Here is a 12,568-nt window from a genome sequence, read left to right as displayed (position 1 = left end):
CAGCCCCCTCTCTCACCTCCTTCCTGCCATTCCTTTACTAAGCATATCTCTCACCTCCTTCCTGCCATTCCTTTACTAAGCATAATCTTGATATATATATAAAAAAAACTAGGTGATGAATGATATTGAAGTCAGAATGTGTGTACCTTTCGATGCACGGTCAAAACTAACGAGATAAAGATGATGACTTTGGTTGCAAAATGAACGAACAGAGTACTTGAATGCTAATAAGTATGAGAGTTTCTCTCACCACCTCGCCAACCATGGCCAAATCCCTCGAAGCACACATCTTTCGAATACCATGGCCATAAATTTCGATTTTTTTTGGATCTTAGGGCGAACGTTTCGCCTGGATGTTCGCCCCATGGCTCGAACGTCGGGCCTGGACGTTCGGGCCATGTGGCGAACATTTCGCCTGGACGTTCGCCCCATGGCCCGAACGTCCAGGCCCGACGTTCGAGCCATGGGGCGAATGTCCAGGCAAAATGTTCGCCCCAAAATCCAAAATTTAGTTAGTAAGTGGGTGGTGATGGAGGTGGCGGGTGGCAAGAGGACGTAGGTGATGGCGGATGGTGGGAGGTGGTGGTGGTGGTGGGGTGGTGGGGGTGGTTAGGTGGTGAAAAAAGAAGAAGGGTAAACAGTCCAATAAAATAGTTACTGGCGATTTTAAGTAATTTCGAGGCGATGTTTAACAATCCTCCTAATCAATACCACCTCTAGAATTGGCAATGTACCATTTCTTACAACGAAAACTAATTAGATCATTAATTATGTGTAGTTTTGACCGATACTTTATCTTCTAACTAACATGTTATCAAGTTATTATTATTCCTATTAAAATACTCTATCTCTTAACTAACATTTAATCAAGTCATTAATTATTCTTTACATGTGTTCATGTGAAGATTACAATCGAATTACTAGTGGAAAAACCTTATATGTAACTTAGTATCAGATGCAGTTTTTATAAAACCACACCCGAAAATCACCCCAAAAATTGGTGGGAAACTTGGCAAAGAAAATAGGATGCGGTCCAAAAAGCCCGCATCAAATTTAATATCAGATGCGGTTTTTTTTGAACCTGGTGCAGTTCTGGGGACCGCATCCGAAAATCATGTGCTAAATGACTTCTTCGCTCAAAAAACCAACTCGCGTCTAAACACAAATTCCTTCCCTCAAAAAAACTCACTACACGAACAGATTGCGCAACTACCACTCCGACTGCCCCAGCTCCACACCACTACCCACGCCGGCGACTTGCCACCACCTCCAACGCCGGCGAGTTCCCCAGCTCTACACCTTAATATTGCGCACCACCACTAACGTCAGCGACTTGCGCACCTGAAGATTCGCCACCACCAGCTGGGCTTTCATCACTTCTGCCCTAATTTCGCGCCACCACTACTGCTCCCTAGCTTTATTCCTCGTCCTCCCCTCCCTAAACAACTACATTACCACCTTTTCCTAGCTAGGTAATTAAAATTTCATAACTTTTATTGTAATCTCATAAATTTGTAATTCATTGTAATTTTATGAATAATTGTTAGTGAAATTAGATTGTATAATAGTTTAAGGGTTTAAGTTTTATTCATTTGAGTTAATTTAATTTTAATTGGAGTAGTTAGTTTGATTAAGAGGTTAAAAAACTAGATCTTTGTGGTAGGATGAGTATGATTGTTATTTTTGTAGTTTAGTTTAGTTTAGTTTAATTTAGTTTGGTAATTTATACTAAGTTGAACTTTAAACTTGTTGTTGATTATTGAAGCTAGCTAAAGACGGAGTGTTGATTTCCATTTCCCTATTTCCAACCTTGATATTGGTATGTTATTGCTTATACTTAACTTTCTTTAATTTCATATTAGTAAATTGGTTTATATGTGTAAATTGGTTTATATGTGCAAATATGTATATATGTATCGTTGAAATAAGATTAGATGTGAAATGCTTTGTTGTTCAAAAACCTATGTATATATGCATCATCATATCATATGCCTAGATACCCGTTCGAGACTTACTCATTAGGAGTAAGTCTTGAATAGTCCCCGGTTTGGGACTGTTCTTAGATGTTTAATCTCACATAGTTGGTGAATGTATGTCTTTATTTATTTCGATTCTATAGAGGAAAATCTTGGCTCGTCGTTTCCCTACTTTTGTTCTCTGGGTACATATGTAGATATAAGTAACTATATATCTACATCGTGTACTTGGAGAACTGTAGGGAAATGCTGTCGGATTTTACGTAGAATCGAAAAGAAGACATACATTCACTAGTGAGATTAGACATCTAAGGATGGGTTAGGTTGGAGTGATAAGGACCCTTGGAACGCATGCCTAATTTCATTGAATGTATATCGTTCATATATAAACTCTAATCATGTAATGAAGTTTGTTATTGACATGAGGTACTTGTTGCTTGTGTGTAATTAGAGGTCTGATGGAAATGAATTGTGCATGGATGTATGGTAGTCGTGACACGAGTGAATTCGTGGATAGGGTCTTTGAATTTTGTGATGCTGCATTAAGTCATCAGGCTGCAACGGGAACTGAGGGGTTTTATTGTCCTTGTGTTGATTATGGCAATGTGGGCATGATTAGTAACATTGGGTCGCTGAGGGAGCATATCTTTCGTCGTGGGTTAGTTTAGGCAAGACTACCATGTATAGGTTTTGCACGGTGAGGAGGGTATATATGATGGTGGGAATGTTGTTGTTAACGATGTGCATGAAAGAAGTGAGTTTGATGTCATTGAGAATGACAAGAACCTCGAGGACGAATATGAGAATAGTGAGGATGATGATGGGGACCATATCGAGGAGATGATGGAGGGGGTGGATGATCATGCTAGGAAACGGCCTCGTATTTTGAGTGCATGGCCGAGGCGTCTCGGAAACTGTTGTATCCTGGTTGTACGAGGTACACCAAGCTGACGGCCGTGATAACACTCTTTAACATCAAGACGAAAGCCAGTATAAGTGACTCAACTTTCACTTCCTTGTTGCAAGCATTTGGTGATATGTTGTCGGACGATCATGAACTACCCAAGTCGAACTACTATGCGAAGAAACTGATGTGTCCCTTCGGTTTGGAGTACCAGAGGATACATGCTTGTCCAAACGATTGGTGTGCTATATCAAAATGAATATGCGAATATGGATTAGTGTCCTCGATGTGGGAAGTCGCGTTAAAGGCGCGTAGGGGTTGGTGATAAGAAAGGACCTCCTGCAAAGGTGATGTGATATCTTCCGATTATACCACGATTCAAGCGCATGTTTTCAATCAAGAAAGATGTTAAGAACTTGAGGTGGCATGCAGAACGAAGGAACAAGACACTTAGTCTCATTATTGACTTCTTATGTATGTTTCATTATGATTGTTTTTATAAGGTGTTCATCAAGGGCAAGCCAAGGGAGGATTCTTTCACCACCACCGAGATAAACAAGGTTCGGGATTTGATAGCACGCTACCTTACCGACATTTGCATGTGAGGATGATGTCGCGGCTTCTTTGTTAGGATTATGTTACTAGCTACACTCACTTCATATGTTTATTTTTGATTTTAGTACTTATTTATAACTTCATTTGCAGTACATTATCAATATTATATATAATAATACCATTTTGAGTACTTTATACGACGCATGCGTGACATGTTTTCTAATTAAGGAAGGTTTAGTGTATGTGTGTGTGTGTGTGTGTGTGTGTGTGTGGTGTGGTGTGTGTGTGTTGTGTGTGTGTTGTGTGTGTGTGTGTGTTTGGTGTGTATATATATGTATATATATATAATATATTATATATATATATATATATTATATATATATATATATATATATATATATATATATATATTAAAAACCTGATGCGGTTCTGGAGAAAACCACATCAGATTGTTCCCACCAGAGGTCCAAAACCTTGGCGCCATGACCAAAATCTGATGCGGTTTTCCCCATAAACCGCATTAGATTATGGTTTTCTGATGCGGTTTTGGACCGCATCAGAATGTGTTACACACCTGCTGCGAGCCCGGCCACCTGATGCGGACGAAAACCGCATCTGAAAGGCCAGTTTTGAACGCATCAGCTGGGATTTTTTCCACTAGTGAATTGTTTAGTGAATTGGCGATATTTTGATTTTAATAGTTATGATTTATAATTAGTTCATCAATTAAGTTAATAAGTCAATATAATATTAAAAAATAAAGATTGTAATTGATCAATCATTATATTAAAGCAAATCATTTTTAAATATTATTCGCTCTAATTTTTATTAGTTTTACCCACTTTTCTTTTTGTATAGTCATTTATTATTTTCCTCGCTTCTTTTTTTAAAGTTTTTTGAATGGTCGTACTAATATTATATTATTGCCACTATTCTTTTCGCTCTAATTTTCTTGACTCATAACATTGCCTTCAATACAATATGCAATACATTATTATTTTCTCTTCTATTCTATGATCCACATATATATTTCCCCTAAATAGGGATGGGAATGGGTTCATGATCCTAACTAAATCCTACTGGACACGATCTTATGGGTGTAGGTCCGAGTCCAAGTGAACTTTTTATGGTATGTGTTTAAATATTCTAGACCCAGACTCTACTCATACCCTGCACTTGAACCCTAAAATTATTTAATATTCTTTTTGAGTTTAGTGTTTTAGATAAAAACTTTAGTATTTATCCAAAAATTCCAACTTTTGTCATTTGGATCCTAAATCCTGGACTCAGACCCTATACCTTATACCCTACAGATCATAGGCACTATCGAACATTAAGAAAATAATGATATTAAAAATTTGACAAAAATAAAAAAAATGTTATACCCTAAACCTTGCAGACCCTAAGGGCCTGAGTCCGTGTCCAGCTTTTTTAGACCCTTAGGATCCGGGTTTAGATCCAACAAAAAATTTAAGGTTCGAGTTTAGGGTCTGATTAGACCCTACCAAACCCTACCCACGCTCTCCCTACTCTTAAATGTTGTGCCCAAGAAAGTGGGTAAGTTAATAAAGAATAGAAGGAAGTAATCAATATGGTAAGAACGAGGAAGAGATAAAATATGACGAGTACAATAAACAACATATTGCATGAGAGAAAAATATGATGACCAATAATAATGTAGTAATTATTGATATTGTTGGTCATGACTCATGAGATATGCATAGATTGGCCATTAATTTTTTTAAGAGGTACATAAGGTACTAATGGGTCCCTATCTCAAGGAAATATCCACTATGAACCTAAAACAAGTAGAATCCCTATCTCAGGGAGAGACCACTAGATAACTAAAGTACAAGAAAAAAAAAGTAAAACTAAAACTAAAAAGTAGGTCTAGCTTCTCAAGGAAGCTTTACAAGTAAACTTCTCAAAGAAGCAGCAACCACGCAGCGGTGGAGGAGGCGAACCACTCACTTCATCTTCAAATCTCCAGATTCGGAACACCAAGCAGTTGTCTAGGTCATTTTGGCGGCAGTGACTATGAGGGACAAATCATAAAACCGCCAAACACATCATCGACAAGAATAGGGATAAGGCGTTTGTGGCGTCGGATCCAGCTTTAAAAAGTTCAGATCCAAACCCGCTAAGAAGGATGAGACGCTTCAGATGATCGCCTTGTTATTGGCAGCAGAGATGACTGACAAGGAGTCAGACACATAGATCATAGATGCATGATAAGCCACTAGAGGCTGCGGTCGGAGTCGATGGCGACGACATCGAATTGGGCAGAAGGTCGCTTCTTTGCAGTGGACGAAATCTCCAGTTGAGGAGGAGGCAGAGTAGGGGCGGTGGATAAGGCTGAGAGAGAGACATTGAAAAGAGGCGGTGGATGAGGTTGGAGAGAGAGTATGTGAAAGGAGGCGGTGGATGGGTTGGAAAATTCTAGAGAGAAGGCAAATTCCCTCTCTCTAGAATCCAATCTATTGACGTAAAATAAATATTTGGCACTTTAGAAAAGCATTTTGAATTTGATTTTAATGAAAGATGAAAATAGTTGTGTATCTAATTTGTATAGATTGGTCGTTAATATGTTAGAGAAGAGAAGTATTATTGTATTTAATGACAAAAGTTTTGTTTTGATCTTATTTCAATCGAATTTCTCAATTGCACTAAATGTATGCTCACTTTCCCTCATTTGATTAGATCTAAACTCCTTGGTTGCTGTAATTTGCTCTCGTTTGTCTTGTTGGACGTTGGTTTGTATTTATGTAATTAGTTTCAGACACACACGATACGTGAAAAAACATATTAAATTCTTTATGTATAACAAAGATAGAGATAAGGTGATTATTTTTTTTGTGTTTAATTAGAGTAGATAGTTAGCTAAAAAATATTGAGGATGAATTGGTCAATGTTCTACAATACTTTTGCTATACAATGGGTCAATGTCAAAAAAATGGGTCGATGAGTTAATGAGTTAATAATCCCCAAGTTCTTCAATACTTTTGCTATAGTTTTATTTTATCATTCCTAAACCCAACTCATTGACCCATTGACAGTTTGTCACCAAAAGTGCTATGCGATAATGCGACTATGATAATGCTGACGTGCCCGGTGCCTGCCTTGGCATTATGTCCTCCCCTTACAAACCTTCGTTACTATAACTGAACCGGTGATGAAATTAAATTGATGAAAAAAAAATCCTCCAAAGCAAAATATATTTTCGTTTCAAGAATAATCAAGATGGATTTACAGTTTACACATTGAGTTTTCATGTCTAATTTTTACCCAAAAAATAAAGATTACAGTATACAAATCTCCACACTTGGCAACTTAAAAGTTGCAAGAAGGCATAAGAAAGGAACATGAAATACTGTTTGGTGCATTCCTATTGCTGATTTGATAATTATTACCTTCATTTTTTAAGCCTAAGCTATACATCGACAATGAACATGTATACCATTCACTGCTCCCCTAAAACATCCAATCTGGGCTGAACTTCGTCTGGTAATACTCCAAGGGACTACGATCATTCAGTCATGTGGAAAATTGCAGTTGTTTTTTTCACTATTAACACCTCACTTTGTGCAAAAACTGTAACGACAGCCAACATTGCTTAAGCACGTAGGACGCAGACCTTGAAATGTTGCACATCGTTGAACAGACTATATATGGATATGAAATTTGAGTGCAGCGTGTTTCTGTATCATTTCCCGTTGATTACTTAAGAGAGTTTGACGTTCATCATGCTCCAGGATATAATAACAATTGATAAGACACCTTCAAACATATAGAACAGTAACCTTTAGTTAAGAATAAGAAAGTATAACAAAAAATAACATAGAGCAAAGATTGATAAGTGAACTTGGAGCCAATATTCGATATAAACATCATGTTTATCTTCTACGAGAATATCTAACAAAACCATCACAATCTTGAATAAGCTAAAATAGAGAGGGGAAAAAAAACGTAAAGATGTAGCACAAATTGATAAGTTGAGCTAAGAATATAAACAAAACAAACTCAGGTATAAAAGATGTAACAATTTAGATGACATTGCCAGCGGAATCTCAACATTAAGTACACCCAAACTAAACCTAATTTGTGTCTAAATGGTGATTTTAAGACTTACCCTGGGGTTCCGTGAGATGCTTATAATTGCTACTTTCCTTCCCTGAGATCCACCAGCAATGACATCAAATCCATTAGTAACGTCATACATGGTTTGTTCTAGTTCTGTGTATATAATCTTTTATTTAGTCTATATTTGAATGACTCAAACTTGCAATAGCAGCAAAGAAATTATGCATCAATGCACGAAGCCCGAGATGAAAACATAAAGGAAAATGTAGACCTGATCAGCTCCCCTCAGTTTGGACCTTTAAATTGATAGGATAACAAGAGACACAGAAGAAATGTTCACATACAAGTTCTCTTCAACACAGCCAACCTAGATAGGCAGCCAAATTAAGGAACATATGTCATAATATGTGAGATGAGAAAAGCATAAAAAATTCAACAACAGATCAATTATTAGTAGGAGAGGGCGTTTTAAGGAGCATATCCGAGGGCAACTAGGAGTATTCTCTATCCTTCCCCCAACAAGAGAGAAAGAAACACCTAATATTATTCTGTCCTTTCCCACAAATGAGAGAAATAAAGAGCTGGGCAATGGACATAATAACTATGGGATCCAGATTCATGTATAGCAGCCTTGGAACATCTATCTTCTGCACTTCCTTGGATAAGGAAATTACTGAGATACAGACAGCAGACTGCAAATCAAATATAAGAGTAATCAAAGTGTTGAGTTGTGCTTACAGAGTAGTAGTTGAGTTCCCATACCATCGTAAACCAACCCAGAGACAGCATTGCTTGATGGTATAGCTCATGCCTGAAAACAGAAGTTCCATTCTTCACATACAGTTGTAACAGAGAAACTTGTGCAGCAAATAATGTTCGGAATACCAGAAAACAAAAGTTTGACTTGCTACAAGTTTAAGTAATTACAGGTACTCAGCTCTAAATAATTTTCTAGCAAAAAGCCCCAAGTACAGAACAAAATGTAGGCCTATATACACAATAATCTACTTTGGAATTGGTATTATGAAATCAGAGTAAAGATTCAACTGCAGATACAAGGGATCACGTGCATTCTCGACCATGTTATTCAGCCAGAGTTATTCACCATGTTCTTGAGCCCGTCTGAGATGACGGTATACAAGTACTTTACACTAGGCTTGCAATAGGACACTTTATGTCATTATGGAACATGGACCCAAATAAAAGGCATATACTACAAGAGCCCATTGAACTGAGCAGAGACTAGATATGTAGAGTGAGTAGATCAATTATTCATGTAGCAACAGAAAGCCAAACTTTCTATCTCATCACCTTCTCTGCAGATTAGATTTAAAAGACTCGGGACCTAGTCTAGAACCGGATCTACACGTGTGGGTCAAATGGATGAGGAAACTAAACATAAATGGGAGGGCAAGATGAGTGACAGATCTATTTACCCCTGTTTGGGTATGGAATGGAAGCAATGAAGGGAGGGTCAGGAAATTGGAGAGATCATTGTCGTATGATATTGCAAGCCCATTCCTCTTCCTTCCCATCGCTTCCTCTTCCCTCTACGATTGCAAACCGAACCACATTCTTAAGGAAAGGAGTCGTCATCAAAAGATTTATCTCGGGTGCTTTGGGCATGTGAGACATTGACTAGATGAAGCACCAATTAGAGTATTGGAAGGTTGGAACACCAGGGATTTGATTGAAACCGAGAAAGACTTAAGATCAGTTGGATGGAGAATAAAAAACAATATGAAGAAACTAGATTTGTGGCAGTTTATAGAGCTCGATTGAAGATAATGTATACAGAGGATACATGACAACGATCACCGCATATAAACCTTCACTCAAGCAGCCAACCCAACGTTATGGGATTAAGGCTTTGGCATATGCAAGTAGACCCTCAATCCGTGTTTGAGTAACATAGATATCAACCAAATGAAATTATTTTCATGGGCTTAAACAGCTTATGTCTCCTAAAGGAGATGATTGTTGTCTACGGCTTTTTTTCCCTAATAAAAACAGTTCCATATCTATATATTCACTCTGACGAAAATGTAATGCAGAAATCATGGATTCCATGTGCCCACCCCTTGCAAAAAAAGATATCCCTATATCCTCAACTTGAGCCATGGCAACGCAGACCCCCTGGATATATAGCTTTATGCAACACCCATATCTGTACCAATGAAGCATCCCCCAACAATGATACTTCGCCTTAGTGCATAAAATAGGTCGAAAGACCGCACAACTCTCTTATTGAGTTGTAAAGTAACCAAAAAGTTGCACATGATACAACAAAAGAATGTGCATATCTAACAACACAGAGAAATGTGACCTTTCTAGAAGAGAACTAGAACTAATTTCAAGGAAACCAGGGGAATCTCTAGAATCCCTGGTCTCCTACATTTGACAAACAAAGAATCAAGAAATTTCTATCTAAAACAATAAGGTATCTAACTATATTCTAAAAGTAAGCAAGACTAGGGAAAAAATTTCAAGGTATTGCTCAAAGATTCAGATGCAGCTTATGTTCACGAATCAAGTAATTACCTGCCATGTACTGCCCTCTTGGACTTTTGTCATTATGCTGAGCAGAGGACAGAAGGTTTGAGACTTCAGTTACAGTTTTTCAGCATGCACAAGCAGGTCAAGCCTGTAATGGAGAACCCCAAAAATGGTGGGCGATCTTATATTGAAGATGTCTTCTTCAACCCCTCCCACACATCGCGGCCTCCCGGATGTTTATCCACATACTTCTTCACAAAATGTGGTTCTGGGCATCCAACTATGGTGCTTAAGGTAAATCCAGGCCGCACAGCACTATGATTCACAAGCCACTTGTACATTGAACATCTGAGCTTCACCCTTTCTATTGTATAGGCAAGGTACCCTGGGAATGGCTTCAAACTTGACACTGGATAGCCTAGATCACTAACAAGATATTCGATCTTTGCCTCAATAACTTCCTTTGATTGATTGAGAATGCGCGGGGCAATTGTGACCATCTGCATAACATCCTCTTCACTGAGTCCTGCTTTGACAAGACAGTCAAATCTTTCATGAAGTTCGTCTCCTTTGCCACGGAATAACTTCAAAGCCCTTTCCATTTCTTTTGAATTTTCTTTGAAGCCAATGCTTGACAAAAACTTAGTCTTCCACATGCGCGAATGCATTTCCCTAGTCACAGACAACCGTTTGATTTTTGCTCGCAATACCCAATTCTTTAGTGCCAACGGATTTTCTATAATGATTTCACACAAGCGTTTCTTCCCTGTGCTCAAATTAGCAAGTATACTGTTTGCTTTCTTCAATGAACATGAACCCAGCACCAAGAGATGTGTACGGATGATACTTGTGATACTCGTAGCATCCATCTCGATTTCACGAAGTAACTCAAAAGCACGTCGAAGATTCCAAACAAATAGCCCAACTTTGACTTGAGGAAGGTGCAAAAACATTGAACATATGTCATTCTTCGTGCATCCAAATTTTATCAAAAATCCAATTAGTGAATAGGTTGATTGACCTGAACGATCAAATAGAAGCTCTGGATGTCGCCTCACCAAATATCCCAACTCCTTCTCGTTACAACCCAAGTCACTTAACACATGTAACAACTCAAACATTTGCCTCCAATTGTATAAATCATTTTCAAATAAATGTTGCTCAACCCAATCATATTCACAACCAAGACACTGCAACTGTCTTAACAACTTAAAAAACTCTTTACTCACACCATCTATCAAAAGAGAAGGATTAAAGCTAACTGCATTAGCTATAACAGGTTTACTTAGCCCCACCTTCTCAATATCTCGTAGCTTCGATAGCAAAACCCCATTACCATATTGGAACACCTCTCTTGCCCCCTTATATATCCTTCCTATATTATTCCGAGCAATGCCATACTCACACAAAACACAGTAGTTATAAAGCAACCCGTCCTCATCACTTAAATACATTAAATCACGCCGAAGGAGAGGAACAAACTCAGAAGGGTCCAATCCTATACTTTCAAAAAACGGTTCGAATTCATTGATGGGATGGTAACGCAAGAAGCGCGCCGCTGAGCACCGCACATCAGGCTCGTAATTCACATTTTCTATGAGCTTCCTTATGAAATGAGGAGAGTTTTTGCTCATATGCTCAGCTTCCACAAAGGGTAAGCTTCTAGTAGAATGCAAGTAATCTAACAAAGCACTCTGAGCATCTTTCCTAGTAGTGGGTGAAATTCTAAGCGTTGTTTCACCATTATTATATTCATTTACATCAAATTTAAGGGCCATCATACTGTAAAACTTACAATAATACACTACATTACAATGCCGTATCCAATACTGAACCCCCAAATTCTGGATTTTTTTTATTTGAGCGAGCATACTAGTAAATAAAATTGAGAAATTATTCAAATATAATGCTAAACTACAAGCTTTAAATCTTAAAACTTACAATGTATAGTACATTAGTCGTCAACAAACCTTGAAGTTCTTGGAATGGTCGGGAAAATCCTTAAATTTCTTTTCTCTACAAGTAACTTGAATTGATGCTGAAAATCAAACTTTTTAGATAGAAAACAGGAGTGTAGTTTGGAGAGAGAGATGGAATTTGCCTTTGTATTGCAGCAAATTCTACGGACTGAAATTTGGAGAGTTAGGGTACAAACTTTTTTTTTTTCTTTTTCTTTCTTCTTCTCTCTTTTCTCTATGCATTCCCTCATAGGACAACTTTTATTTTTAGTATGGGAAATTTCTTTAATAGAAAGCAAACAATATAATCCCTCCGTTTTTTTAGATGTAACATTGGACTTTTTACATTTGCCGAGGCACAACTTTGACCGATAATATCTCCAATTGTATAAAAGTAAAAATTATAAAAAATATATATTTGGAAAGTGTATACCATGACGAATCAAACAAGATCTCACATGACTATATTTTTTCTTAGGTATAAATAACAATTAGTGGTCAAAGTGTAATGGATGAATAGTGCCCAAAGTCAATATGTTACATCTAAAAAAAACTGAGGGAGTATATAATAAATACTCCCTCCGTTTTAAAATATAGTT

At 37.6% G+C, this 12,568-nt stretch overlaps 1 protein-coding gene across 10 annotated transcripts; it reads right to left on the bottom strand.

The window, feature by feature from the left end:
* Nucleotides 1-6,633: 6,633 nt before the first annotated feature.
* Nucleotides 6,634-12,241, bottom strand: LOC104889211 (transcription termination factor MTEF18, mitochondrial). Of its 10 annotated transcripts, none has more exons than XM_048641576.2 (5): nt 10,057-12,241; nt 8,254-8,326; nt 7,787-7,882; nt 7,565-7,668; nt 6,634-7,212 (listed from the first exon to the last, which is right to left on the bottom strand). In XM_048641576.2, the coding sequence occupies exon 1, from the start codon at nt 11,880-11,882 to the stop codon at nt 10,194-10,196; it is 1,689 nt and encodes a 562-aa protein (XP_048497533.1). In that variant the 5' UTR covers nt 11,883-12,241; the 3' UTR covers nt 6,634-7,212; nt 7,565-7,668; nt 7,787-7,882; nt 8,254-8,326; nt 10,057-10,193. The 10 variants fall into 10 exon arrangements, with proteins under 10 accessions (XP_048497533.1, XP_010672682.1, XP_048497531.1 ...); XM_010674380.4 differs by having other exon boundaries at nt 7,565-7,606; XM_048641574.2 differs by having other exon boundaries at nt 7,787-8,326.
* Nucleotides 12,242-12,568: the final 327 nt, after the last annotated feature.

Source organism: Beta vulgaris, chromosome 3 (genome assembly GCF_026745355.1).
Source record: "Beta vulgaris subsp. vulgaris cultivar EL10 chromosome 3, EL10.2, whole genome shotgun sequence".
NCBI classification, from domain to species: Eukaryota; Viridiplantae; Streptophyta; class Magnoliopsida; order Caryophyllales; family Amaranthaceae; genus Beta; species Beta vulgaris.
Note: the sequence above shows the minus strand (reverse complement) of the source record. Positions and strands in the feature narration are given on the sequence as shown.

What these genes read in the sequence shown, in the direction of transcription:
- LOC104889211 (XM_048641572.2), bottom strand. Translation starts at nt 11,882, where the DNA reads ATGCTCGCTCAAATAAAAAAAATCCAGAATTTGGGGGTTCAGTATTGG.